The following is a 27,177-nucleotide window of genomic DNA, read 5'->3' as shown; positions in this document are numbered from 1 at the left end:
CCTTTTTCTGGGACTTGCATGGAAGAGATAGGGTTGGGGGAAGGCTGGGGTTCGGGGTGGGTGGCGGGGCCAGGGTCTGGGTCACTTTTGTCTTTATACTGATTTTTTTTGTTGGAATGTTTGGTCAGGTTGTTGGGGAAAAAATGAGCCCTTATTGTTGTGGATGGTAACGTTAGGACCAAGAATTATTCTGTGCTCTTGTTCTCTTTCAGGGTGTGCAAGTTATTCAATCAAGAATGTCAAGGTTTAGCCTGGGGTGTGGTCCTGACCAGCATCTTCATATTCTTTTGTGGAATATCAATTAAATGTAAGCATCTAATAAGCAAAAATTAATTAAAGAGATTCTACGCTATCTTCATCCACATTTAGTTGGCCTACAGTAAACTCAGTTCTTGAATAAACACGCCTCCCCTCTTATTGATTTCTGGGATGAAGTTCTATCCTCAGCTTGCTTCACTTCTCTCGGAGAGGGATTGCCCTACTGGCTCAGGATAGGTGGATGATGGCTCATAGCAACAGACAACAGGGGCCTATTATGCACTATGCAATGTGTACTCAACTGGGCCAACACTGATGATCCTGTGGTCTTTAATTGTCAGTTTTCTAAGCTACATCAATGGTCAGAACCATTGATGATTTGCGTGGACTTCAACATCATCCTTAACCCGTGGATAGACTCATCTTTTAGTATTCAAGAGCTAAACTCTTCTTCTTCAAGAAGCACCTGTAGCTAAAAGGAAATAGCTAGGGCTGTTTTGTTGCATGTAATGAGATCTTATGCTCTGGTGGATATGTCTGCCGATATTCTCAGATGGCAGAACATGGGTTTACATATTTTCCTGCCTCTCGTAAATCTTTTTCTCTGAGATATATGTTCCCTGCTAGCCAAGCTCTTATGTCCCATTGTGGGGCCAGATACGAGTTTGGCAGTGCAGCGTCGGTTTTGCCCTGCAGCCGCACCACCAAACCCGTGGTCAGGCCACCCGCCCGATTACAAGTATTTCTTGTGTTTGGCGGGCTATTATTTGAGGTTAAAAAAGGGGGATTTCTTCCCTTGGCAAGCAACTGAAGTTACACAGACATAATATTTGTCTAGGTCAACTGAACACAGTAAATAGGTTTTGTACGCTATAATGCACCCACACAGTAACAGTATAGTTTTGTTATTTATTTAGTAAAAAAAAATTCTATATATTACATTGCTTAAAAACAAGCCATTGCGCGCCTTTATAAAAACAGTTTACAATTACATTAACATCATTTTATACACATAATAGTTAAAAACACATTAAATCACAAATAATTTTCATCAACAAGAATTGATTAAAGAGAAACAAGAAACACATTGGGGGAGATACAAACAGACACTTCTTATAGGTCTTTATATTTAGCACATCTGGAAACCTGGTATTCACAGAATCTAAACCTGGACCCGTTGTATATCTTGTCTACAGGATAGATTTGGTTTCTTGATTGTGCAACAATGGCGTTGACGCGTTTCGATGGCCTTTATTGATACTCTGCCATCTTTTTCAAGACTAAATGATCAGTCTCTCCTGCTTCTGGGCACTGGTTGGTTGCCACTTGCAAAGAGATTTCCTGGTTACATCACCCTAAGTTGTATCTCTAGGATTTCTCTCGCGTCATCTTTTGAGTCTTAAAGCGTTCCTTCTTAATTTTAAAATCGCTTCTCCTAGAAGCCGCTCTTTCTTTGACTGTAGGTTTCACCTTATTACTTATTTTTTTAAATGGACACTGCCCTCGGCGATTCTTCCTTTAACTTTTGTATATACGGGCTGTCTGTTAATCCTTATTAGTTGCCCCAAAATGTAACTGTTTGCCAAATCTCAATCTCGTGATTCTATAAGGGTAAGAGTAAAACTATCGCGGGGTGGGTTCTTCTTATGGCATGGGTCTCGTATTTCTAATGATAAACAGTCCAAAAAGTCTCCCACTCCCGATAGCCTTGAATCTTGTGTGCTCCTCTTTTTACGACTCAAGGCGCGCAATGGCTTGTTTTTAAGCAATGTAATATATAGAAACATTTTTTACTAAATAAATGACAAAACTATACTGTTACTGTGTGGGTGCATTATAGCGTACAAAACCTATTTAACTGTGTTTAGTTGACCTAGACAACTATTATGTCTGTGTAACTTCAGTTGCTCGCCAAGGGAAGAAATCCCCCTTTTTTACTGTTTAAAGTACTCTATTCCCCTGGTGTGCTAAGGGGTCACTCTCAAATTTTAAAACTATTATTTGACGTTCTCATTGCAGTTCCTGCGAAAGTGGGAACCACAATGGGAACTTCAAATACAGTTCCTGCACGGTATGGCATGCAATGACAATGACGCGCAGGAAATGGGGTGCATGCACACAGGGGGCACATGTAGTGCTCCCTGCATGCACCCCATGTCCCTGAGGCACAAGGAGGCCCTTGAATGAAAGTTAATGCTAAAATGGACATTTATGGCGCACGTGTTGGAAGATTATGATTGACTCATGTTGAATTTTTAAAGAAAAAAGGAAAGTTGAAATAACACCTTATAGCCTGCCCGTTATGACAGATCATATGAATAAATGTAAATCTAATCATGTATTTTAGCGAATAAAATTGAAATATGTTGCTTTTGTTTACGATGGATCAGTTGTATTTCATAGCTAATCAGAGTTTGTTTATTTACAACTGATTTTGTATCACCAGTAATCAGACAGAATACAGATGTGCTGCCCAAAAAAGAAGCTCTGTAGACTGGTCATGCTACAACTCTTTGCTCGGCTTAGAGGATACCCTTTTTCACAAGAGAATCTTATATATTTATTTTGGGTTAAAATTGCTTGTATTTTAATTCATGAAGAGCAAGCATCTTGCCACTCTTCTGCATAAGATGTAAATGGCTATCCTGCTACCGGACTTTTCGCTCATCAAAGCATCTCAGTATTTCTGCGTATCTCTAAATTGTTGTGGCAGCAGTTTACTTCGTGAATGTTCAGCTTCAAGATATTTCATCATAGTGGATCTCAACATCCTGAATTGCATAATCAAAATTGGACGATTGTCCTTCAGATTTCAGCTTTAAATGTGTCTCACACAACTAACATGTGACAGAAATACATCCATGGAGGATAAAGGAAACACAGAAATGTATAAGTAATTCCCCCCTCTGACGTCCCATCTTACTTACCCAGTCTCCTTCAGAATTGTATAGTATGACACTGAACATCATGTAGCTGCTCCACTGTGTAATTCGGACTTGAAAAGTCCAGACTCTTAGCTGTAAATACACAAAAAAGAGAGCCAGGCACAACCCAGTACAAGGCCCACCTTCAGTAACCGCCATCTCTGCCCTCCACAAATTATCCCTCTCCTATCAATAGACCACACTTCCCAAATCACTCAGCTTAAGTAAGGAATAGCTACATAATCATCAAGGTTGTCTTTATGATTTCAAGCAGAATAGTAGATGAAATAACATTTACCTGGAATGCTATTGGCATCAGGAATCTTTAAAGATTCACTCACTTTGAATAGATCTTAACATTAGAAGAGAATCCTACATCATCTAGATATAACACACTTATGTTGACCTTTGCACTTTAAAGCAGTACCTTCAAGGGAGAAGTTACTGAAGCTCCAATTTGCAAAATATGCAGAGGGCACAAGGTTATCACTTTGCAGTCATCTTCAGTTCTGCAACATTCAGTACATCCTAGAAGGTATGGCTATTACCAGGACAAACATGGCATTCCATTTGTCCCCTTTATGTGGGGTCACTAGGGACAGGAACATTTAAAACGGCCAACATAAAGTTCAAGGCAAAACAGAACTCTTACAGGCTTATTGAATCCAATGTAAATTTCTATTGTTTGGGGGAGAAAGTACTGCAAGGTCACCGGAACAAATGTTCTTTGAAAAATGTGTCCCAAGATAAGTGAGCATGAATAGCAATGAGTGACTTTTGGTCAAGACAAGGAATAGGTGAATGTTAGGTGTCATGCTGAATAACTACTCTAAGGCCATTTCCTCATCGCTAGCATGGAAGGACAAGGGAAACATTCAAGACATAGTTCCAACTCAATTACTAGCATCTCCTCTCACCTACCATTACTCCCCCAGCAGCATGATGTATGTGCGTAACCATTTGGGTGCTCCCATGTGTCATTCCACCTGTGGCAGGCCAAATGGGTAGCTGCGAAAGATACCAAAAAACAGGCATTAGGCAAAAAAGACTTCAAAAGCTGACTGCACTAAACATTATTACAACCTGTCTCCTCTCAGATCAGTCTAGAGACCCAAATCTTGGATAGGTAGAAAGATAATCACTGGGCGTTAAAAAATGGAATAGTTTTTACCTGTATTGTGATTTGTCTAGAAAAGGCAGCTTTTATAATTTCCGGTAGTTTGAATATCTACAAAATCTAATGAGAAGACTACACACTATCTCTTGCTTGAGATATATCTAAATTGATCTCAATCTCTCTCTGTCTCTCTCTTTCTCTCTCTCTCTCTCTCTCTCTCTCTCTCTCTCTCTCTTTCTGTCTCTCGCTCTTTTTTTGTTTGAGGACAATAAAAGAATAGATTTCCTACATCTCCGGTGGTTCGTGAATTTCTGCTTGGCAGAAGCAATCGCATCGAAAGACGGAGCATCTTTATTGTCTTGATATATATATATATATATATATATATATATATATATATATATATATATATATATATATATATATATATATATATATATGGGGGCGGAGCAGCTCTTCATCAATCAGGAGGGGGCTGGATACTTAATCCGGTATACACGCCTGCTTCTTGTTTTGGTACACCCTCGGCGCTGAAGAAGGCACAGACGCCGAAATGCATTCGCCACAATGGGTGTTTTGAATCGCCATGGCTTGTGGTTTTGAATAAAGATGCATCTCACGTTTCCCCTGCTGTGGCCTCTTCTTCTTTTTGAAGGAGTTTCTTGGACATTTTACAGTGCGAGCTCCAGTGTCGTGCTTAAGAGGCCCCCGCATCTTCAAGAGGCCTTGGACTTGCTGGTCTCCGCTTCGGTTGATTGTCGTTGGAATCCAGGGTACTGGAACGACCTTGGCCCACCTCCAGGCCAGGGAGGAGATGGGGCGGTGTTAAAGTCATTCGACATCACGCTGGGCTAGGTGGATTCCCTGCCTTGCCCCCGCCGAAAGGATTCCTGTGGCATGGGGGTTGATGCGGTCTGGGGACTCGAGGGGGCACTTTGTTTTAAGGTCACATGGACTTTGGGGTTCACCAACATCTGAGCACTGATCCACTCCCCGCAATACCTGCCAGTATTGAACATTGCATGCTGGGACCTGTAGGCGCCATCCACGAGGCGGCTAGAAGGAGGTATAAGGCGATTGGTACTTACCTTGGGGGCGGAGCAGCTCTTCATCAATGAGGAGGGGGCTGGATACTTAATCCGGGATACACGCCTGCTTCTTGTTTAGCTACACCCACGGTGCTGAAGAAGGCACAGATGCTGAAATGCATTCGCCACAATGGGTGTTTTGAATCGCCATGCCTTGTGGATTTGAATAAAGATGCAACTCATGTTTCCCCTGCTGTGGCCTCTTCTTCTTTTTGGAGGAGTTTCTTGGATATCACTGTGCTAATCCTATGCTTAAAAACTTTGATAGAAAAACAGACATTTGAGGTGAGCAGATCTAGAGTGTCGCTGGTGTTGAGAGTGCTCTAACAGGAGCTGCTTTCCACCTAAACTTGGAAACTACCCAGAGTTCTCTCCTTTTTTGCATAATGTATGCGTCACTCTATGCCTGAAAGGGTTTTGTTTTGACTTAATACTGGGTGCTCCTTTGTGTCTGGACAAAGTTATACCTCTCTGAAGAGCTCTAATTAGAGCGAAACACTGTGTCAGGTGTTGCTTTTACTCATTTCAAGTTGGCTTGAGTTGGTATTTTACCAATTCAAAGCTGTAATATTGTGCCTGGAGTGATAAATGGCTTTTGTCATTTTACAGCTCGGCAAGGACAGCACTGTACTAGTCCTATGCTTAAAGACTTTGCTGTATAAATTGTTTATCTTGCGTCACATCACTGGAGAAGTGTGTCGCTACCGCAAGGGTCGCCGTCGCATCACCGGAGAAGCGTGTCGCAGGGCCTGTCGTGGCTCCCTAAAGTTACAGAGTCGCCTCACGGCCGTCGGGAATGCACGCATCGTCTTCACGTCGTTGCATCGCATCAAGGGCACCATCTTCCTGCATTGAACCGGATCGTTGCATCGCATCAAGGCGCCATCTTGTTGCATCGCAACCGGGACGCACCACGAGATCGTCGCATCTCCACCTCTCCAGTAAGGAACAGACGCATCGCATACTTCGCGCAAACAGTGAGGAACAGACGCATCACCTACCTCGAAGCAAGGAACAGATGCATCATTCTCCCTGTAAACCTTTTGTTTATCTTGCGTGATGCATCCAAAGGTACTTTGTGAGAAATGTGTCGCATTTACCATCTAAAGTGAACTGAGGTATTTCTACCATCTTAAAGTCATTTTCTTACTTCTGTACTGTGGATTTTTGTTGTTTGGGTCTTGTGTTATGTCTATATAAAGAATACTTATTCTTATAAAACCTGTATTGTGTCCATCTGTAGGATTTTCACTGTATTACTGTGTGTGATCACAAATGCTTTACACACTGCCTCTGAGATAAGCCTTCCTGCTCGTGCCAAGCTCCCACAGGGTTGAGCAGGGGTTATTTTAGGAGTGTAGCCCCTTACTCTAACTAGAAGCAAGAGTCCCTATTTGGACAAAGGTATAAGCCATTGCCAACTAAAGACACCCAGTTCTAACATTTGTGGTCAGAGGTGATGATTTGGACTTCCATTTGTGACTCATATACAGTGATTGGTGTGCACTACTAGTGAGTGCAGACCAAACGCAACCATATACATTTTTTGGGTAGAATTATTTTTCCTTGGAACTGTTATTTTTACTAAAGACTGCCAGTTTGTATTGATGGATATAGATTTTGAGGAAGAAAGGTTGGAGGCCTACAATGTAAAACAGCTGAAAGCCTTCTGTAGAAAATTTAAAGTTGCTACTCCAGGCCTCACAAAGAAGAATGAGTTCCAAGAGGCGCTGAGGGCCTGGGTGGAAGCAAGAAATGCCTCTGAGCATGTGGAAGAGCCTACAGAGGAGGCTGAGAATGGATTGGCCATTGGGTCCAGCCAGGGAGAGAGTGTATTCCCCCATAAGCAGCAGTGTTTCTTCCAAGGGCATGTCCCCAGGACAGCTGGAGGACAGAGAGAGAAATAGATTGCATAGAATGGAGATGGCCAAGCTAAAGTTGGAGAGTCAAAAGGACCTAGAGAGTAAGAAGTTGGAGCTTTAGAATAACAGAATAGCTTTTGAAAGGGAAAAAGAGAAATTAGCACATGAAAGATTTTTGAGGGAATTGAAGCTTAAGGCTAAAAGTTTTGAATTGAGTCCCTCTGGTGGCAGCGCATCATCTGTGCCTGCAGAAGGCAGGGTATATTTCCCAAAGAATGTCATCAAAGATTTCCATAAGCATGAAGATATTGGGCAGTGGTTTGCAGCCTATGAAATTGCAATGTTGGGCCACCGGGTCCCTGAGAAGGATTGGGGAGCAGGAATGTGGGGACGCTTTGTTAGTGATGGGAGGGATACATTGTAAGACCTGCCCAGTGAGAGTAGGATGCTTTATGCCCACATGAAGGAAGCCCTGATGACAAGGTATGGATTGAGCCCAGAACTCTATAGATAGAGGTTCAGGAATTGTAACAAGCTGGAGGCTACCACCTGGGTAGAATATGTGTCTTTATTTTGCAGAGCTATGGATGGTTGGGTGAAGGGTAGCAAAGTGAGTACTTTTGAGGAACTCTATGATTTATTGACATGGGAGCACTTGTCTGGTAATTGTTTTCCAGAGCTACGCGAGCACCTAATTGATAGCAAGCTAACTAACCCTAGGAAGCTTGCTGAGGAGGCGGACCGTTGGGTGAATACCCAGGACCATAAGGGTCATGTGGGAGACTCCACCAAGGTTGGTAAAGTGTCCCAAACAGAAGAGTGGGTGGGACAAGGGTAAACAGAGGAAGTTCCAGAAAGGGCCCCAAAGTAATTCCCAAGGGAACCAAGGTAAGGGTTCCCAGCCTCCGCCTGAGAAGAGGTTGAGCCTCTGACAGGTAAACCTGTTCACAGGGGGCCCCCTACATGCTTTCAGTGTAAACAAGTGGGCAACCGCTGGTATGATCCTCAGTGACCCCAGAAGGATCACAATGCACCACCCTGTACACCACCCCGTCAGGTGGCAAGTGTAGCCCTGGGAGGGGAAGAGATGGGTGCCCAAGGTGGGTGGGGTCACGCAGAAATGTCCCTTGTCTCTTTAAAAGATTGTGAGGTGGCCCCCAGAACCCAGCTGCCTGATAACACCAAAAAGTACAGGCAGTGGGTGACCACGAATGGCCATAGGGAGAAGGCTCTGAGAGACACCGGGGCCAGTTTGACAGCTGTCAGTAGTCAGCTGGTGTATGAAGAGCAGGTGGTCCCAAATGCATGTTACCCTGTTGTTGCCGCTGACAACACAGAGAGCCACTGCAAGGTGGCTCAGGTTTCCTTTGAGTGGGGGGTTTCAGGTACTCTCCAAGTAACTGTAAGGCCAGCCATGCATGTGGATTGCCTGTTGGGCAATGATTTAGACAGCTCTCCTTAGGCTAAGGTGGAGAGAAGGTTTCATTTAGAGATGTTGGGTTTGCCTGAGTGGGAGTGTGTGACCACTCGGTCTATGGCAGCCAGTAGGGGTGCTCAAGAGGTCCTGGAGCCTGAAATTATGGCCCAGGTACCTGCCTTAAAGAGAAGAGGTAGGAGGTGCGAGAAACCAGCCCACATTGTTCCCACGGTCCAGGAGGAGGCATACCTTGAGGGGTATGCCCTGGAACCGACAGGGGAGCAAGTTGCAGAACTGAGGGACCTTCTGAGCTGACCCAGGGAGGAATTCTGTGCAGAACAGAAGAAGTGCCCATCTCTTGTGGGTTGGCTTCAAGCCAGGCAGCAGGTGATCAGTCTGGATCACATTGGATCTTCTGGGAGAATGACCTACTGTATAGCGAGCCTAATGCTGCTGAGCCTGGGTCAGCCCGTGTGCTGGTGGTACCCCAGCGCTTCAGAGCCTTCCTTCTGGGTTTGGCTCATGATGTACCGTTAGCTGGACATCTGGGGTAGGACAAGACTGTTGAAAAGCTTGTCACCCACTTTTATTGGCCCCAGATGTGCAAGAGTTCAGATACTCATTTTAGGACTTGTCAAACTTGCCAGGCAAGTGGGAAGAGTGGGAGGAAGCACACAGCTCCTCTCCAGCCCTTCCCTGTGATCAGCAACCCCTTTGGATGGGTGGGTGTTGACATTGAGGGGCCTCTGGACCCCAAGTCAGCCATGGGCAACAGTTTTATCCTGGTCTTGGTGGATCATGCTACCCGGTACCCGGAAGCCATCCCTCTCAGGACATTGACGGCCCCCGTGGTGAGACGTGCACTGATGGGTATTCTCTTCCATGTGGGGTTTCCCAGAGAGGTGGTGTCAGACCGTGGTACAAACTTCATTTCTAAGTATATGAAGTCCCTGTGACAGGAGTGTGGAGTAACTTATAAGTTCACCACTCCTTACTGCAGGAAGGTGGAATCTGACTACATGGTTGCCCCCACTTTTTTCTGGTGTTTTGATGGTTTTTGACTTAGTTTGGCTTGGATCCTTCTATTCAGGGCCCCAGTCTTTCTGCTTTCTCTTCTAAAATGATTCCTATTTTTTTTTTTTAATAAACTTTTTTCTTTCCATCAGATAGTGCATGTTCATACAGTTGACATAAACTTTTCCATGCTCATGACGAGCTGAGCTCGTCATGAGGCACGGTGCTCCGGTGCTCATGACGAGCTCAGCTCGTCATGGGCCGTGGTACGCTCAGGTGCGGGGAGAATTCCCCTGCTGTGCTGAGCGTTCCATGGGAACCAATGCACCTGTGACGAGCTAAGCTCGTCATGAGCACAGGAGCACTGTAGCTCATGACGAGCTCAGCTCCCCCCCAGCACAGCGGGGGAATTACCCCCGCAGCGAAGGGGATAAACAAATAAATTAATATGAATAAGCAAACATATTAATACATAGGCAAGAGAATAGTGAGAAACAAAAGAGAGGAAACAAATTGAAATTTCACAGTAACATAGCATATGTAAGCAAAATATTTTTGGGGGGGAAACACTTCTTATTTCATATTTAGCCAAATCCAGCTACCTTAAGCCATCCAGGGCCAATGGCCCCCACAGCACCTCTAATTTAACTAACGATTTGATGCCACTTGCCTTTGCCAGAGTTGCCTCTACACCATAAGTATCTCTGATAATCGCCCACCAATCCTCTGCCACCGGTGGTGTAGTAGAGACCCATGCCATGGCAATAGTCAGCCTAGCTGCAGCCATTAGAATCGTAAAGAGACCCGCTACTGCCGGATTACCATCTTTATATCCCAACATAATTTCAAGATCCGTGAGTGGGTGATCCAATCCTATTTTAGAATAAAGTATTTGCTCGATTTTCCTCCAGTACCTATTCAATTCTGGACATTCCATAAACATATATTTTCAGTTAGCAGCATACAGTCCACATTTGGGAGTGTAATACATCATGCAAGTAATACGTGTTTGCTGGAGCTGTTAGCTAACAGAATGGGCAGAGTCCTTAACATAGCCTAATACCTGTTCTATCATTCTAGGTGAGAGCATTGTCCCCAAGGTTTGAGTCCAACGTTCTGCTAATTTCTCATTGCCCAATGGTCTGAAACTATGTAGAAGAGCATACATTGAGCCAATGAGAGATTTAGACTTCTCCCTATAAATACAATCCCAGACTGTTGAATGTTTTATTTCTTTTACGGCCACATTAGAAGCAAGATAATCCCTAATCTGCAAATATTGTTAAAAAATGGCCCGGAAGTTTATAGGCCAGTCTTAAATTTTCAAATGATTTAATACCTCTATCATTATATAAATCGCCAAAGCAGTTTACTCCATAGTTTGCCCAAATTTTACCCGCTTGATCCCTAAATACCTCAGGAAAAGTGGGATCCCCCACAATGGGTAGTTTTTATGGAATATAAGTAGATTGCACCTAGTAGACATTGCTTTTACCCTTTTAAAATAGTTTGGATCTCTAATTCCATATAAAAATGTATCCCTCTGGTTCCCCAGCATAAATGTGAAGACAAAATCAGTCTGATCTAGGCCGACCAAACTACGAAAACGACCCGTAAAAGTGGCCCAGAAAAAGTCTTTGAAATCTGGGAATCCAAGCCCACCTTGATCATATGTAGCTTTAAGCAGCTCAATCGCCCTCCTCGGTTTTTTATATCCCCAAATAAAACTACTAAAAAAAAACTCTAATTTTTAAAAAAATATGTTGGGGACTTTCAAAGGAATAGAACGAAACAAAAATAGAAATGTAGGCAATATTTTCATTTTGATCAAGTTACATCTGCCTAACAGGCCTATAGGGATCTTATGTCAAATTCTTAACAATTTAATAGTTTCTTTTAGCAAGGATACATAATTTAAATCAATGATCTGATTAATCTTAGCTGTTATCTTTACTCCCACGTAAGTTATAGTGATACAAGATCCGATAATGGAGTTCTGAATCCCGACAGTGGTAAGTACCTGAGTTTTGTCAGGATTCAATTTGTACCCTTCAACTTTGCAACATCTGTATGCTTCTACCTTAATACTAATTGCAGCTTCCTCTGGGTTGATTGCATAGACTGCAATATCGTCTGCATAGGCTGTGATCTTTAGTTTAGTATTTTCAGCTTTTAGAGGTTTAATTTGTGTGCACTTTTGTAGTGTGCCCAGAATTTCTGGTCTTTCAATACCATGTCCTGGTCTTAACATTAAGGAGTAAAAAGAATAAAATTAAGTCAGTAGATCTTGGTAATAGTGATGGTAGAGTTTGGTGGCTCTGGCAGAGCGCATGAAATTAACTGCATATATTTCTGAAAATGTTGTATTCCAAACGTTGTATCACAAAAGGCATCATAATTCTCATAGACTTGTTTGTAAAATATATGTAAAGGACACCATATTTCTACTTGTCAAGGACATTAAGATGGGTACTGCCATTAAATATGTATTTACAAAGCTAAGGAAGGTCCTATTTACTTTAGTGCAGTTGAAGGTGTCATATAAGTTTTACAAACTTCAACTGCGCTAAAGTAAATAGGAGTTGAAGTTTGTACAAGTCATCAGTCTGGGTCTACTCCAGTAAGAGAAAGCTTGCTTTCTGGTGGTGATGAAATAAACAGTTTCAAAGGTTTTCTTAGGATTTATATAATTTACCCAGAAGATCGTGGTGTCTTTTATATTGAGAGTGTGAATGCCTAGTTTAGCTGGTAATGTTGGAATCAAAAAAGAAAGAAGCAGAAGTGATTAACATAAAACCTTCCTCATACATTTTGGCTGTGTGTATATAGTACTATTGCATAAACTATGCTGTCTTGAGAAATATACATTGTAAATAGTCATCTATGTAAAGAATCATTTAGTGGCCTTTATTAACCTTGATGAAACAGCATTCATTTGAAGTTAACAAACCTTTGGAAACTTTAATCCAAAACTCAAAGAACTTTGTGCCACCTTTTTTCCAGTCGCAAACGGTTCGATTCTGCGATTCGGCCCATTTGCGACCGGAAACCGGCCTTTTCCGATGCATGAAGTCATTCCCATTTGCAAATTAGGTCATCGCAATTTTTTGCGATTACCTAAATAGCTAATGCCTTTAGGGAATGTCAATTTGCAATTCCCTAAAGGCGATGCATCAGCTCTTTCCTAAATGCAAAGAGTGCCTTTAGGAAATGCTAATTACCATCAACTTCAAGTTGATGGTCATTTGCACATTCTTTGAAAAATGCACAAAAGTGCATATTTTAAAGTGAGATGTGGTGCACACACATGCCCTTAGGGCAGGTGTTTGCGCCACATGAGCACTGTTCCATTTTTTGGGGGGTGCATCAGGGGGGCCTTAGGCCCTCTGGCACCCTTAGAATTGCATTCGCAATTTGCGATTACCAATTTGGTAATCGCAATTTGCGAATGCATTTCCATTCATTCCTATGGGCCTGTAGGCTCATAGGAATGAATGGAGTAACATTCCCTAATAGCGTTTCACAATTTGCAAATCGCTATTAGATGATGTTAAGGAATCACAATTTATTTTGAGATTCCTATATGCATAGGGATTTGCGATTCCAAAATAGCAATTCTTTAAAAATCACTATTTATGGATCGCAAATCCAAATGTTGATGCATGTGGCAGAGAAAGATGTAATCACTGTTCTGTAAAATCCATTGAGGGATGCGGCAGTAAGATAAGGCAATGTATGATAGAGCAGATTGTATACCATGGCAAGAAATGACTGTTTTTTTCGACTACACATTGATAGAAAACCAAAAAATAAAATGTACTGATGCAAAGAAAATACTCAAACACATGGTGAAGGAAATGCTCAAACACATGGTGGCCTTTGATGTCCCGTCTCACCCTTTCGCTAGAATAAGGAAGGAGGCTTCGGCTCTCGCTCATTATTGTGCCTGTGGGGAACCACTGTGGCTGCTGTAAAAGTAAAAATTGCATTAGCCAAAATATACTTTAAGACCCATTTTCACTTTCCACTCCAAACTCCCCCTCCATGACCACAACGAAAGACTCTCATTAAACCTTTGAGTGGCACCCAAGTTTAAGTAGGACCATGATCACACAGAGTTTGTTGCCAGCAACCTAGTTTCAAGTAAAACATGTAACAAAGGAGCTGACAAAATGATTTAGTTGTAAAGTCATATCTTTAGCCATGGTACCCTTAAGGGTTTAAAGGCTTTAGAGACCTGTGTCAGAGCAGTGTATTTGGCTAGTTTGCCTATAGACATTCCATGAGTATAAATAGACTGTATAAAGTATTTTTCTGGCAGCAAGGATACATGTTCACCTTGTTAGTATGTAAGGGACTGGGCCGGTTCATAGCCAATGGAAAGAGGTGGACCCTAGTGAAATATACTAATTCAAAACAACAACTGTAAACTTGTAAGATTAATGAAAGTCACATAATTTTGCAGAGAAAGGTGAGGTATATCTTGACATGTGCAAAGTGAGGCACGTTTTCCTAAACATTAGTCTGGCTATGCAGTGTGTACTATTTATTGGTACTACATTCATGCATCTTTTTTTTTTTTTTTGTAATTGCACTATGATCTCACTGCCCATATTCATGGGTTCACTAATGATTAAGAGTGCCCTGAGAGTTCTTCTCTAGAGCTGATTTTAAGGTATTATCCACTATTGCCCACTGCAAAGTTTGTTAACATTAGTTAATACCATATACTGAGAGCATAACCCATTAATTGACTACTATGTATGTGAGGGGATAAGACATGTATAGAAAATTAAATTTTGCTAATGGTTATTTCTAGGCACGCTCTTTCAATTACTATTCTAAGTAAAAAAAACAACCAACGTTCATACAGGGTGCATTAATATATTTACTTTGATGTTCCTCAAATTAGCTAGACATAGATTCCCCTCAAATGTGTTGCCACGAACAATAGAAATTCACTCCATACGGCCTCTCAGCATCAATCAATCACGCGATTTGTAGAGCACTTCTTGTCACCCGTGAGGGTATACAGCTGATGGCACTGTCCAGTTGATTAGCTGAATAGCCAGGTCTTCAGGGGCTCCCCATCTCTTCAAAACTCTGGAACAGATGGGGCGGTCCGGAGATAATGGGGTAGCTCAATCCATGTCTTCCTTGCTAGGTGGGAGAAGGAGCGACCTCTGCATCTGCTACATAAGATGCGTGGTTGAAGGTTAGAGACGGAAGTGGAGTGGAGATGTCTGGTGGGCTGATGGAAGGTCAGGCGATGGTTCAAGTAGGTGGGTGCGCAGTTGTGTAGGGCCTTGTATGCGGGGGCCAGGAGCTTGATACCCAACATCTTTTCTGTACAGGGTGAGGTAATATGAATTTTATGGTCAATTGTGTCCCCTATCGTAGACCCCAACGGCTCCATGTACCTGCTAGTACATGTTAGTTCCCTCCACAACCAGCTATGAAGACGCAAATACATTTGCGTCCAACGTTAACATGTCCTCTTTCAGATCCACCATGAATGGGTCCGATATTCAGTTCCTAAGTGTGCCTTGCCAACGTCTTTACATGGTGCACTTTCACGTTTTTCTGGCCCTGGCGAGTTGGGCCTTGTTTCCTGCCATTCAAGCTTTCTCCTGCCTTCTGCCTCTGGAAGCCGCAGCTTGGGCCTGCATCTGTATCCATGACCTTTCACTCACTCCCTGCGCGGCTAGCGGTGCCTGGCTCAGCCTGCCGGCCTGCCAAGACCGTATTCAGCCTTCAAGTTATCTGCTCCGCTCCTCGAAAAATTCTTTCCTGTCTAGTAGTTTAGGTAAACATCCTTCCCAGCTGCAGAGTAAAGGGCCCGGCCTTTCTGTCTCCATGCAAGTAATTCATAGCCTCCGTTACCATGGTAGGCCCATGGCCCCCTGCTTTACATTTAGACACGCAGTTGCATATACACGCATTAACAGTCAGTATAGAATAGCCTCTGCCCAAGAGACCTTTTCCTTCTAGATAATACAGTTCCTCAAACACAAGATATTAGATATGATTTGGGATTAGGTTGTTCTGACACTCCAGACTTCTGTCTCCACTGTAGGGCTAAATGTCAAGTCCCCTTCACCCTCCAGTTCCACGTAAATCATACGTCATGCTGCTGCGCGCGCATCTTTGCCACATGTTCTTGCTGACTCTGCAGGATCCTTCTAGGGATTCACCCACTTATGACACCTCTATGTGACGTTTCTTGCACACACCTCCGTGTACGCCCTAGTGCACGCCTACTGTTACGTATTTCTGCTCTTATCTCGTTTCTCTCAGCTGTTACGCCTTCTACATTCAATGTTACTGTATGAAATGACTATATATATGATTTCTTGTTAATAAATCATTGTACATGTCCATTGCAAGTCCCACCCTGAACCCTCGTGGCGATGGGTCATGCTACCATTGGTTCGAACCAATTCCTTTTTAAGGAATAAAACCCCACTTTGAAACCTCAGATACCACGGACTCTGCCTTCTTATTTTGACTGAGTTATTCTTATTGAACTTTACCGCATAAATTCCGTATAGGTAATTAAAATTTACCACAAGGGAGCCAGTTGATTTCCCTGAGGTAGGGGGTGATGTGGGTTTGTCTAACGAGATCCATGGCGAGTCTGCCTTCTGTGTTCTGCATGGTCTGTAGTCGATTTGTAGCATGCTCATTGGGGGTCTGAGTTAAGAGGGCCACCAGGATGCATCCATGGGAGAGCTTTTGTTTCCAAAGATCTGTCCCTCTATCTTGTCTGTGTTGAGATTCAGGCAGTTGTCGTTCATCTATTTGGCAATGTTTGTAATGCAGTTGTTGAAGTCAGTCTTGGTGTTTGGTGGTATCTTCGGAGAGGGAGAGAATGAGTTATGTGTCATCAGCATAGCATACGATACCAGTCCATGGTTTTTCTTTTATGATGCTGGGCAGAAGTGTCATATAAGTTTTAAAAAGGGTGGGGATGACCGAGGATCCTAGTCCACAGATGATTTATTTGGTTCGAAGGTGAAGGGTAAAATTACTTTTTGCATTCTTCTGGTGAGGAGAGGCGATCCATCTGAGAGCAGCTCCTTGGATGCCTCTGTTGTGCAGTCTTGTAATAAGTGTGTGGTGGGAGCCACTACCTAGGCTGCCAAGAGGTCTCTCCTCTTTCTGAAGTTAGCAACTTTATTTTGTCTAATTTCTTTTAGAAGGGTTTCTGACGTTCAAGCGTTGGAGACTTCAAATAGATTCTATTCTCCTGAAGGGGTACATTCTAACATATGGAAAAGGACTAAAATAATGTCTGAGCCTGTTTTGTATCCTTTTTTTCCATGAGTGTGAAAAGCTATGTGTGGAAAAATGTATGAGAGTAAGGTGCTGGAGTTTAGGGCAGATGGTGAGGAACAGTTGTTACTGTCTAACGTCAAACCCTATAAGGAAGTCTCATAGCCACTTTAGCTAATCGGGCGAGAGTAGTAATAAGTGAGGTAAGAGTAGACCTTTCCAGATATGGTGCCTATTCCTCAGAAGTGCAAAGGCTAGTAAGGTTTTCTGGGCAGGTAGTTTGCTAACAAATATTTTAAAAGTAGCAGATTGATCTAATGTGAATACTTTTGCAAAATGTTATTTAAGACCTGTGGCCACTGGATGGCTTTAAACTTGCAAAATGGTAGCCTTCAGAGGCTAACATTATCCCTTCCTCCTCACCCTACGAGGAGAAAATAAAAAAAATGTAAAAACAAAAAGAATGACTAGGATAAAGGTATTATTTAAGTTTGTTATCAGGTTTATAATTGATAGTGTTATAGCATCAAGTACTTGTGAATTCATTTTTTTTTGCACAAAAAAAGTACAGCACAATTCACGCATTTTAATTTCCCAGATATAAAGTACATGTGCATTACAATGTCAGTACTTTTTATTTGTGCTTTTATGTCCTCAAAGGCTGAAATAAAGAATTTCTTTTGACTTTGCTTGAATTCTATTTGCAGACAACTTATTATAAAGCTTGACAGAAAATGAAGATGTTGTCCTGTTTTGTCGTAGCTTAAAGATGATGATGACTGTGTGCCCTGGATATACATATTGTCTGGACATTCTTTTGCTTTATGATGTATTTTTGGTCTTTAAAGGGCTGCATGTTGCGGCAGCAATAGAAGGCCATTGCATGATGTAAACCTCGATTGTCTTTAATGGAATCAAAATTCTTCTTGTATGTTGATTGGAGAATCGCTATTCTGGCTTCGCCTAGGTTAAAGATGAGGTGAGGTCAAAAGCCAGCTGGGGTCCCTGATTGGACCGAGTTCATGATGGAGGCAGTGTCCTGTGGGGGGAGCTGTCCCCATTCAGTTAGTCGGATGTCTCTGGTGATAGCGGGGTTGTTGTGTTGCTTAAAGAAATCAGTGGCCTTGGGCTAGGGTTTAAAGTATCTGTAGACGTTGCAAGGTTGTTGCAGAATTCCTGTGTGGGGGTAATGTTGTTAGTTGCAGCCGAGGGGTTGGAGAATTCTTTGACGCTGTTGAAGAGTTGTTTGCTGTTATTAAAGCTTGATTCAATGCATGAGGGTGAGGCCTTTTTCTTCAATTCTCTCAACTGTCTGAAGTAGAGGTTGAGGCGAGGGTTGTGTTGAAGTTGGTCTTGTTGGTTGTGTCCTTGTTGGTGCGCATCTCCTTTCCAGTTGTTTACGGTGCTGTTTAGTTGTTCGGAGGTCTTCAGTGTCCCAGCTAGCCTACTTAGTGAACTTTCTGTGGGTTGTTGCCAATGGAAGCAAAGCTGTTGGTGCAGTTTCTGATGTTCTGGTCTAGGTTGTTGGAGGACATGAGGCGGGTGGTGTTGAGGGTATTGATCCATGTGTCCTTTAAGACTTTGCTTCAGCTGTAGTGGGCGATTGGGTAGACTGGGGGCAGCAGTCCGTGAGCTGGTGATGTTGAAGTGAATGATGGAGTGGTCAGTCCAGGTGAGTTCAGTGGTGTGGCTGTACCTGATGTTGTCACTGGAGATGAAGATTGGGTCTAGTGTGAGGCCTGCGGTGTGCATGGGGTCATGAGCGAGTTGGGTGAGTTAGATGTTGTTCATGCTGTCGAGGATGTTGGTAATGTTGATGCCATTGAGATCAAACACAAACATAATGTCTTTTAACTGGCAATATTATCTACCCAATACAGTCTCATGAGGAGTATGAGGAGCATGTGCATATAAATCGTAAAATGTTCATTTGGTAAATTAAGTTAGCCAAAGCATATTGAGCCCTCCTAAAATGTCCTTGAGGGGTTTATGGCAAGGTTGACTGCAAACCTATATAATGACCCTGTTGACTTGATTGTCCTTGAAGGCATTGTAAAATCACCATCAGAAGTTGTCACTTTTACTAAACTTATTCCCTCTAAAATGGTAGGTAGGGGAAGTGAAGAATGCAATGGGAGAGATAATTAAGGAAGCAGAAACAAAGCGGTTTCTGACCTACCAAATATGTGAAAGAGGAAAAGGGTAAATACTGGTAGGAAATCTTAGTGGCATGGTGCGGTATTATGGGCTGACAAGAAATTATAGAAAAGGGATTGTGTAGAGACTGGACTGTTTAGTTATGGATTGGAAGTAAGGGTTGGGAGATGAGATTGTACTTAGGAAAGATTTAATGTAAGAGAACTGCAAATAACATTCAAGGATGGCTACTGAAAGGCTCAGATACACAGCTCCTTTATATCCATTAAAATACTGTTACTCTTACCAATATTCTCCCAGCAATATTGTGTGTGGGGTTGTATAACAGTGAGAAGCTTCTCTGTCTTATGGTGGTTCCAGAAGCCAATACAGGAAGCTGACAAGAAGACAAAAAGGATTTCAGACAAGATAAAGGCCAAGCCCAGCTTTTAGTAATGGGACCCACACTTCCTCTATGCCCACAAATAAACACCCTTAACTTTGTTTGTCAGAATATAATAATTTTAATATTGCGCTACCATAATATTGAAGAAAAACTATTAATTAAAATATTGAAAATTAAGTATATAACATTTAATTTAGATGACTTATTATTATTCTAACACCTACACTCCTTTAAGATGTAGATATCACTACGGTACCTATACACGGAGTAATGTTCACATGTCCTTTGTACAGGCCTGACCCTAGAAAGTGCTCGCATCTCTTCGGTATTTGGACAAAAGATCAGAAACACAAATATTGTCGGACAGAATATCATGTCAAAAATATAGAGGACAAGAATATCATGTATGTCAGAAGTTTATAAACTTTTGAAATACTCAACTAGACCCTCCAGGATTTTGCATTTTGCAAAAAAGTCGCAAAATCTGCAGTTTTGTAAAAAGGTTGTTCTTTTTACAAAAGTGCCCACTACATTTGGGGAATGTGATCTGATGTCTTTTTTGAGTGAAGAGGCTGACAAAAGGTTGTGAAAACATAATTGAAAGGGTCGTGAAAACATAACTTACAGGTATTTTAGTCTCTCAATCCCCAACTTTTTGGAAACTAGGACATCTTGTGGCCAGGGATGGTAATTGTTTTCAAAATATCTCCATTATAAAGTTCAAAGGTGAACAGTAGGTCATACTTTTTTAAAGAGAAAGGAATTAAAACGAAGGGAAAGTTAAATGAGTACGCGTCTCTGGAAGAGAGTTAATGTGCTAGAAGTCAGGAAGTGGAGATTAAAGGCTCCAGGGGTGATTTGGGTGTCCTCTGGACAATTTACACTCCTCATTTAGTGGCCATAGCGAGTGAGGTTTATTTGGTTGGCCACCACTGAGCTAAGCATCATTAGTGTTGTGAGATTTGCATGAACCTGTGTGGATTAATTTCTCGAAGAGATCAGTTTTTTGTAGGTGTGGACATCATAAGTGCACTCCTACTTTCATTCATTCTCAGCCACAGCCAGGGCCAAAACACAGGCCCCGACGGCCCATGCGGTGCAGGAGGCCCCAGACCTTCTGCCTTCCTCCATTCAGCCAAAGAGCAATTTTTTTAGTATCAGATAAGTCTCTATTTCGACATCATGTCATAAAAGACAACATAAAAAAACACATCATCAATACCTTAAAAGTACATTAAGCACAGCTGATTCATTGACAATTATACATAAATAAGGGCTTTTCACTTACCTACTGGCTAAATCTGTCCTCTGATTATTCTTTATCAATAATTAAAAAGTTAGAAATTCACTTTGAAAGTAATAAATATGACAACATTTTATCAAAAAATCTAAAAAAAAAATAAAAAAAATAAAGGACAATTCATTTTACATAATAATGAGGAGACATTCAAACATTTGGGACAACAACTGATTTTAGTTTGGTCCTTCGAATTGCCCACATCCAATTGAGAAATTTAGACACAGCAATAATTAGGCTTTCCGAACAGTCTGTTTTAAAAATCCGTAGGGCCTCAGTTCCTTTTTTGATACATTTTTGAAGACATACTGGCCTAAGCCACCTAAGCCGCGGCAGTTTGTACACAGGGCATATAAACAATATATGAGTTAGACTTTCCAGTTGTGAACTACAAAAGGGACACATAACATCCCTACCAGAGGACCATTTACTTGTAAAGGTATTAATCGGCAGCGTACCCACCCTATATTGATGGAACCGTTTCCGGTCCTCAGGGATTGTAATAAAATCACAATATGGTTCATAAGCTGGTAAGAGTTTAAGCTCAAGAAACTCCCTATGTAGTGAAGAGGTGGAACGTCTTTGGAATTTTTGTGTTGTGACCATCGACCAGTATAGTTCCCTAAGAATCTTGCGTGATGGAAAAATATTGTGTGCTTGGTTATCCCATAGCTCAGCCAAGCCCATGGCATTATAAATAGCCTTGGATTCACTAAACCATTTTATTCTATTGGCTGTGTCCATGTTCCTAACTTCAAGGAGTGCTTGGGCATAGTGGGAGAGCTCTGGGGTAACTCAGATCCTCCGCCAGTGTGCTATGGGTCTAAAGCGCACTACATCCTCTATTCTCTGGCAGCCCAGGTCAATATAGAGTGGCAAAAGCGGGGTAAATGGTGGGAGCCTCGCTATTCCTCTTACAAATTTATTTTGGGCATTTGTCAGTTCAGAGATGTTACATGACCCCCATAGTTCGGCCCCATACAATATAGATGCTCGTATTTTTGTGTCATAGATTTTTAGTGCCGGAGCTATGGGTTGGGTGGCCGAAGAGCGCAGTTCTCTCAAGAGAACTCCCGCCAGCTGGGCATTGTCTAGTAGCTAGTTGATTAATGTGTGGTTTCCAATCCAGCCTTGAACCCAGTGTGATACCCAAGTATGAGAACGAATGGGTCTGCTCTAGCAACCCCCCATTCATTATTGCTCTTCCTTTCACTTGCTTATACCTATTCATTACCATAAATTTGGTTTTAGACACATTGATGGTAAGGCCATAGTCGCTACAGAAGGTCTCAAACTGCCCGATTGCTCTCTGGAGCCCTTGTTGGGTCTTGGATATTAAAAGAGTGTCATCTGCGAACATCGACAGGGGTGTAGACTCACCACAGAGCTTGGGTGCATACGTAGGAAAATCCCTGTAGTAGGCGATAACCCTGTTGATGTACAGAGAAAAGAGCAATTAATATTGGTGGTATAAGGGAGACTCAGGGGCCCTTCATCACATTCTGCAGGGGGGTGTACCTGCTATTTTCTTTGGGGCAGAGCCGCGGGCTGGACACTGCGTCACTACTGCTTCTGGCCAGGCCTGACTCCGCCGAGTCCCCTGTGCATTGTATTCTGCTTGGGGATTGTGCTCTGGGCTGGGTCTCGCTCCGCTGCTTCCCTGGCCGGGCTTGACTCCACCGAGTAACTGCATCCTGGTTGGGGGCTCTATACCAGGCCGGGCTTTGCTCCGCTCTCCAACTGGCCGGGCCTGGCTCCGCCAAACACTCTGACTACACCTCCCAGGAATATCGCAAAACGCTAGTACCAAGAGCCAGGAGGCGTATAAAGGGGAATTTGGGGCCGAGTTCCCTGTGTACCTGCTATTTTCTTTCGGGCTGATCCGCGCGCTGGACACTGCTTCACTACTGCTTCTGGCCGGGCTTGGCTCTGCCGAGTCCCCTGTGCATTGTATTCTGCTTGGGGATTGTGCTCTGGACTGGGTCTCGCCCCGCTGCTTCCCTTGCCGGGCTTGGCTCTGCCGAGTGACTGCATCCTGGTTGGGGGCTGTATTCCGGGCCAGGCTTTGCTCCGCTCTCCAACTGGCCGGGCCTGGCTCCGCCAAACACTCTGACTGTCAAGGGTCCCCCTCGAGAGAGGAGGATGTTCGTCCACAGGAGCAAAGATGAATGTCCCACACACTTCCAGACAACAACTACCAAAGCAAGAAGGTATAATTTCGCTATAAGGCAGCTGCTACCAAAAAGTGTGGGGGGAATTTTCCCAGGGAGTATACCACTCTCCCCCAGCCAGGTGACGTAGCTGCAGTCTTGATGGCAGGAGACTGGGAAATAAATATACAACAATACTAACCTCACCAGTACTTTACAGGGCTGATATACAAGTGTTCAACATACCATTCCACTTACCTCACAGGTGAGTGACAGGGCTTTAAGCTAGAAGTCCAGGCAAGAACCAGGAGATACAGCAGAGAACCTGGTGGACAACTAGCAAGGAAATCTCCAAAGTAGAATGCACCAATTCCCGTCCTACTCATAAACTGAAGACAGAGCAGGACTGGGGGCCACAAGTGCAGCTGATAACACTAGTATCACTTATAGAGCTAAAGACAAAGTGATACAGAAATTCTCACTTCCAGCGCATAAACTAAAGACAGCGTGGAGCGAGTAACAAAACACATAACACAGACAATCCCCTCTTCCAGCTCATAAGCTTAAGACAGAGCGGAGGAAGGGAACAAACAACATAAAACACGGACAATAGACACACCCCGTCTGACTAGAAACTGAAGAGCAGAACGGAGTGGGCGTACCTACAACAAGGCGCGTTAGACCAGACACACTCCACTCGTAAACTCAAGACGGAGTAGAGCGCAAACACAAACATACACAAAAACCCCTTCGATCATAAGAATGACCGCGGAGTCTAAACACTGTGATAAATTGCCAGTTCGGAACTGACACCAAAGAAGAGAGAAAGGCAGGCGGGGGATCCAGGCGGAAGGGGACGCTAGGCACCGGTGAAGGGCGTGCCGAGAAGAGAAAAGGTAACGGAGCAGGGCGGGAGGAAAAACAGCAGGCAGGACACAGAACAGGAACAGAAAATACCGTGACCCAAAGGCAGAAATCTCAGGAGCTGGAAAAGAGCACAAACGGGATCAATAGGAATCAGCAGGATCTCAGAACACTACGGGAACCTCACGGAGCAGGACGCTGAGTAGAGGGGGCGTGGTCACTAACCAAACAGTAAGCCAAGCAATGATTCGCGGGTGAGCTTCCCTTTTCAGCTATCTAGGGAGCATCTCATAATACCATGACTACTCAGTAAGAGGTTTTAAGGGAAAGGTACAAAAGTCTCACAGGGACACCAGGAGGTTAGTATAACTGAGCATTCTACACAGCCCTGTGGAATCTATATTGAACACTTATGGATGAGGTCAGATCCGACCACCCCTAACAGTTCTCCCCCTCAAAACCCCCCTCCCGAGGCCGGGGCCAGGTTTCCTAGGATGTAATCTATGGAACCTCCTGATCAGTCTAGGAGCATGTACATCCTCAGCAGATTCCCAAGTTCTGTCTTCTGGGGGATATCCCACCCAATCTATAAGGTATTGGAGTTTGCCTCTATACCTTCTAGAGTCTAGGATCTGTTGTACCTCAAACTCTTCTTCGCCTTCGATCACCACAGGAGGAGGTGGTGATTCAGGGGTCAATGGGGGAATGTATTTCTTAAGAAGGGAACAATGAAACACAGGGTGAATTTTGATGTGTGGGGGTAACTGCAATTTGAGAGTCACTGGGGTTATGACTTTAAGAATGGGCTAGGGACCTATGACGCGAGGCTGTAATTTCTTGGACCCAGGGAGTCTGAGATTCTTGGTGGATAACCATACTTTTTCCCCTACATTATACTGAGGTTCCTCTCTGCGATGTTTATCTGCTTGATACTTCATATTTTCTTTGGCTTTGTTCAGTTCTTGAATGGCCTTTTCCCATACAACCTTTATGTGTTGATGATGCTCCTTTAATGCAGGTATTTTGTCGAGATCAGTAGGGAAGGGAATAGGAAGGAACCCAGGATGTTGACCATGATTGAAGTAAAAAGGAGACACTCCTATGGCTGAATGTGTTGAATTGTTATAAGCAAACTCTGCCAAAGGTAATGCTTCCAACCAAGTGGATGGCAAATGGGTCAGTAGACAACGCAAATACTGTTCTAGTGTTGATTAGTCCTTTCCGTTTGACCATCCGTTTGAGGATGGTAGGCAGTGGACAATCTATGGTCCATTTGTAACACTGAACATACTCCTTTCCAGAATTTGGAAACAAATTGAGGGCCCCTATCTGAAAATATCACTGCCGGAGTACCATGGAGGCGAATTATCTGCTCTAGAAAAATGTGTACCAATTCTTGTGATGATGGTATCTTTTTAAGTGGAACAAAATGAGCCATTTTGGACAGCATGTCCACTACTACCAGTATGGTATTATACCCTTTACTACAAGGCAGTTCGGTGATAAAATCCATACTGATGGTATGCCATGGTTTGGGAGGAGCTGGTATTATCTTCAACAACCCTGTGGGGGCACAATGCGAAGACTTTTGCCTAGCACATACTGAACAAGCTTTGACATAAGTCGTCGTGTCTTTAATGATATTATCCCACCAGAACCATCTCTGACAAAGACTAACAGTCTTGGCTACTCCTGGGTGTCCAGCAAGAACACTATTGTGACACCGTTCCAATACTTGAGTTTGTAAGGGGGAACAAGGTATGTACAATCGGTTATCATGGAAATATAATTCCTCTTTGACTGTATTCAAAGGATTCTTTATCCATTATTGTCTGTTTATCAAGGCATATTGTTCTTTTAAGATATCAAAAAAGGATTGAGAATGATGTTCTTCGGCTCCAATGATTTTATGTTCTGGGATGATAGGAGGTGTGCTATTCGTATGTGCCATGCTAGTGCTGTTAATTCTTGAGAGAGCATCAGCCTTGCCATGTTGGGCTGCAGGTCTATAAGTGATTATAAAATCATATTCACTAAAGAAGGATACTCAACGCATCTGTCTAGGTGTCAAAGCTTTTGCAGATTTAAAGAACTGTAAATTTCGATGATCTGAAAATATTGTGATAACATGTGGAGATCCTAATAAATAATGTCTCCATTCCTGAAAGGATAACTTGATGGCAAGGAGTTCTCTTTCACCGATGGTATAATTTTGTTCAGCAGGGAGCAACGTCTTAGAAAAGTAGGCCACAGAATGAAGCTGTCCATTTCCTGGATCCCTCTGCGACAAGACCGCACCAACCGCTGCTTGTGAAGCGTCAGCTTCCAGAAAAAATGGCAAAGTGTTGTCAACGTGCCGAATGATGGGGGCAGACATAAATTTCTTCTTGAGCTTGCAAAAGGCCTGTTCTGCTTCTTCATTCTAAGCGAACTTGATTCCTTTCTTGAGTAACTTCGTTATAGGAAGAATGGTTTCTGAAAAGTGGTCTATGAATCTCCTATAGAAATTAGCAAATCCTAGAAAGGATTGTACTTCCTTGACCGTGGTGGGACTAGGCCAATCCATCAATGCCTTTGTCTTCTTAGGATCCATAAGAATACCTTGAGGAGAAATGACATAACCCAAAAAGTCGATGGTATCGGTGTGAAAGGTGGTTTTATCCAACTTGGCAAACAAGGAATTCTCTTGCAATTTCTGTAAAACTCTTTTAACGTGTACCACATGTTCTTCTCAATTTTGAGAATATATTAAAATGTCATCAATGTACACGATGACAAAAACATCAAGGTATTCTCGGAGCACTTAATTGATAAAGTATTGAAAAGCTGCAGGCGCGTTGCATAACCCGAAGGGCATCACGCAATATTCATATAAACCGAATTTGGTGCGGAACGCCGTCTTCCATTCGTCTCCTGCTTTAATCCGGATTAGATGATAGGCTCCTCTTAAGTCTATCTTCGTGAATATCTTTGCACCTCGTACTTGATCCAACAGCACAGGGATGAGCGGCAATAGATATTTGTTCTTTATAGTAATCTTATTTAAAGCCCTATAGTCCAGGCATGCTCTCAAGCCACCTTCTCTTTTTGGTATAAAAAACAGGGGCGAGGATACTGGAGACGTTGAATGTCTGATGAACCCTTTTTGTAGCATGTCATCTCGATAGTTCTTTAAGTATTCGGTTTCATCAGAAGTTAGCGCATATATCCTACTATTAGGAAGCTCAGCACCAGGTATTAAATCAATGCGGCAGTCGTAAGAACGATGTGGGGGCAATTTAGTGGCCTCTTCTTCATTAAATACTGACTGAAATTCAGCATAAATGTCGGGTATCTTTGAAGCCACAGCTAATGACTGGACTGAGCAAC

The 27,177-nt window shown here is 42.9% G+C and overlaps 1 protein-coding gene across 1 annotated transcript in view; it reads right to left on the bottom strand.

Moving 5' to 3' along the window:
- The window catches only part of LOC147708726 (uncharacterized), a 233,077-nt gene that overhangs the window by 132,158 nt on the left and 73,742 nt on the right, over nt 1-27,177 (bottom strand). Inside the window, exons 10-12 of the mRNA XM_086925772.1 lie at nt 13,518-13,648; nt 11,701-11,923; nt 3,186-3,275 (exon numbers count right to left, since the gene is read on the bottom strand). Of these exons, the coding sequence (XP_086781898.1) occupies nt 3,186-3,275; nt 11,701-11,923; nt 13,518-13,648 (444 nt within the window). The remainder of the gene's footprint in view (nt 1-3,185; nt 3,276-11,700; nt 11,924-13,517; nt 13,649-27,177) is intronic.

Source organism: Lissotriton vulgaris, chromosome 6 (assembly GCF_964263255.1).
Source record: "Lissotriton vulgaris chromosome 6, aLisVul1.2, whole genome shotgun sequence".
Lineage (NCBI taxonomy): Eukaryota > Metazoa > Chordata > Amphibia > Caudata > Salamandridae > Lissotriton > Lissotriton vulgaris.
The sequence above is the reverse complement of the archived record's forward strand: the minus strand, read 5'-3'. Positions and strand labels throughout refer to the sequence as shown.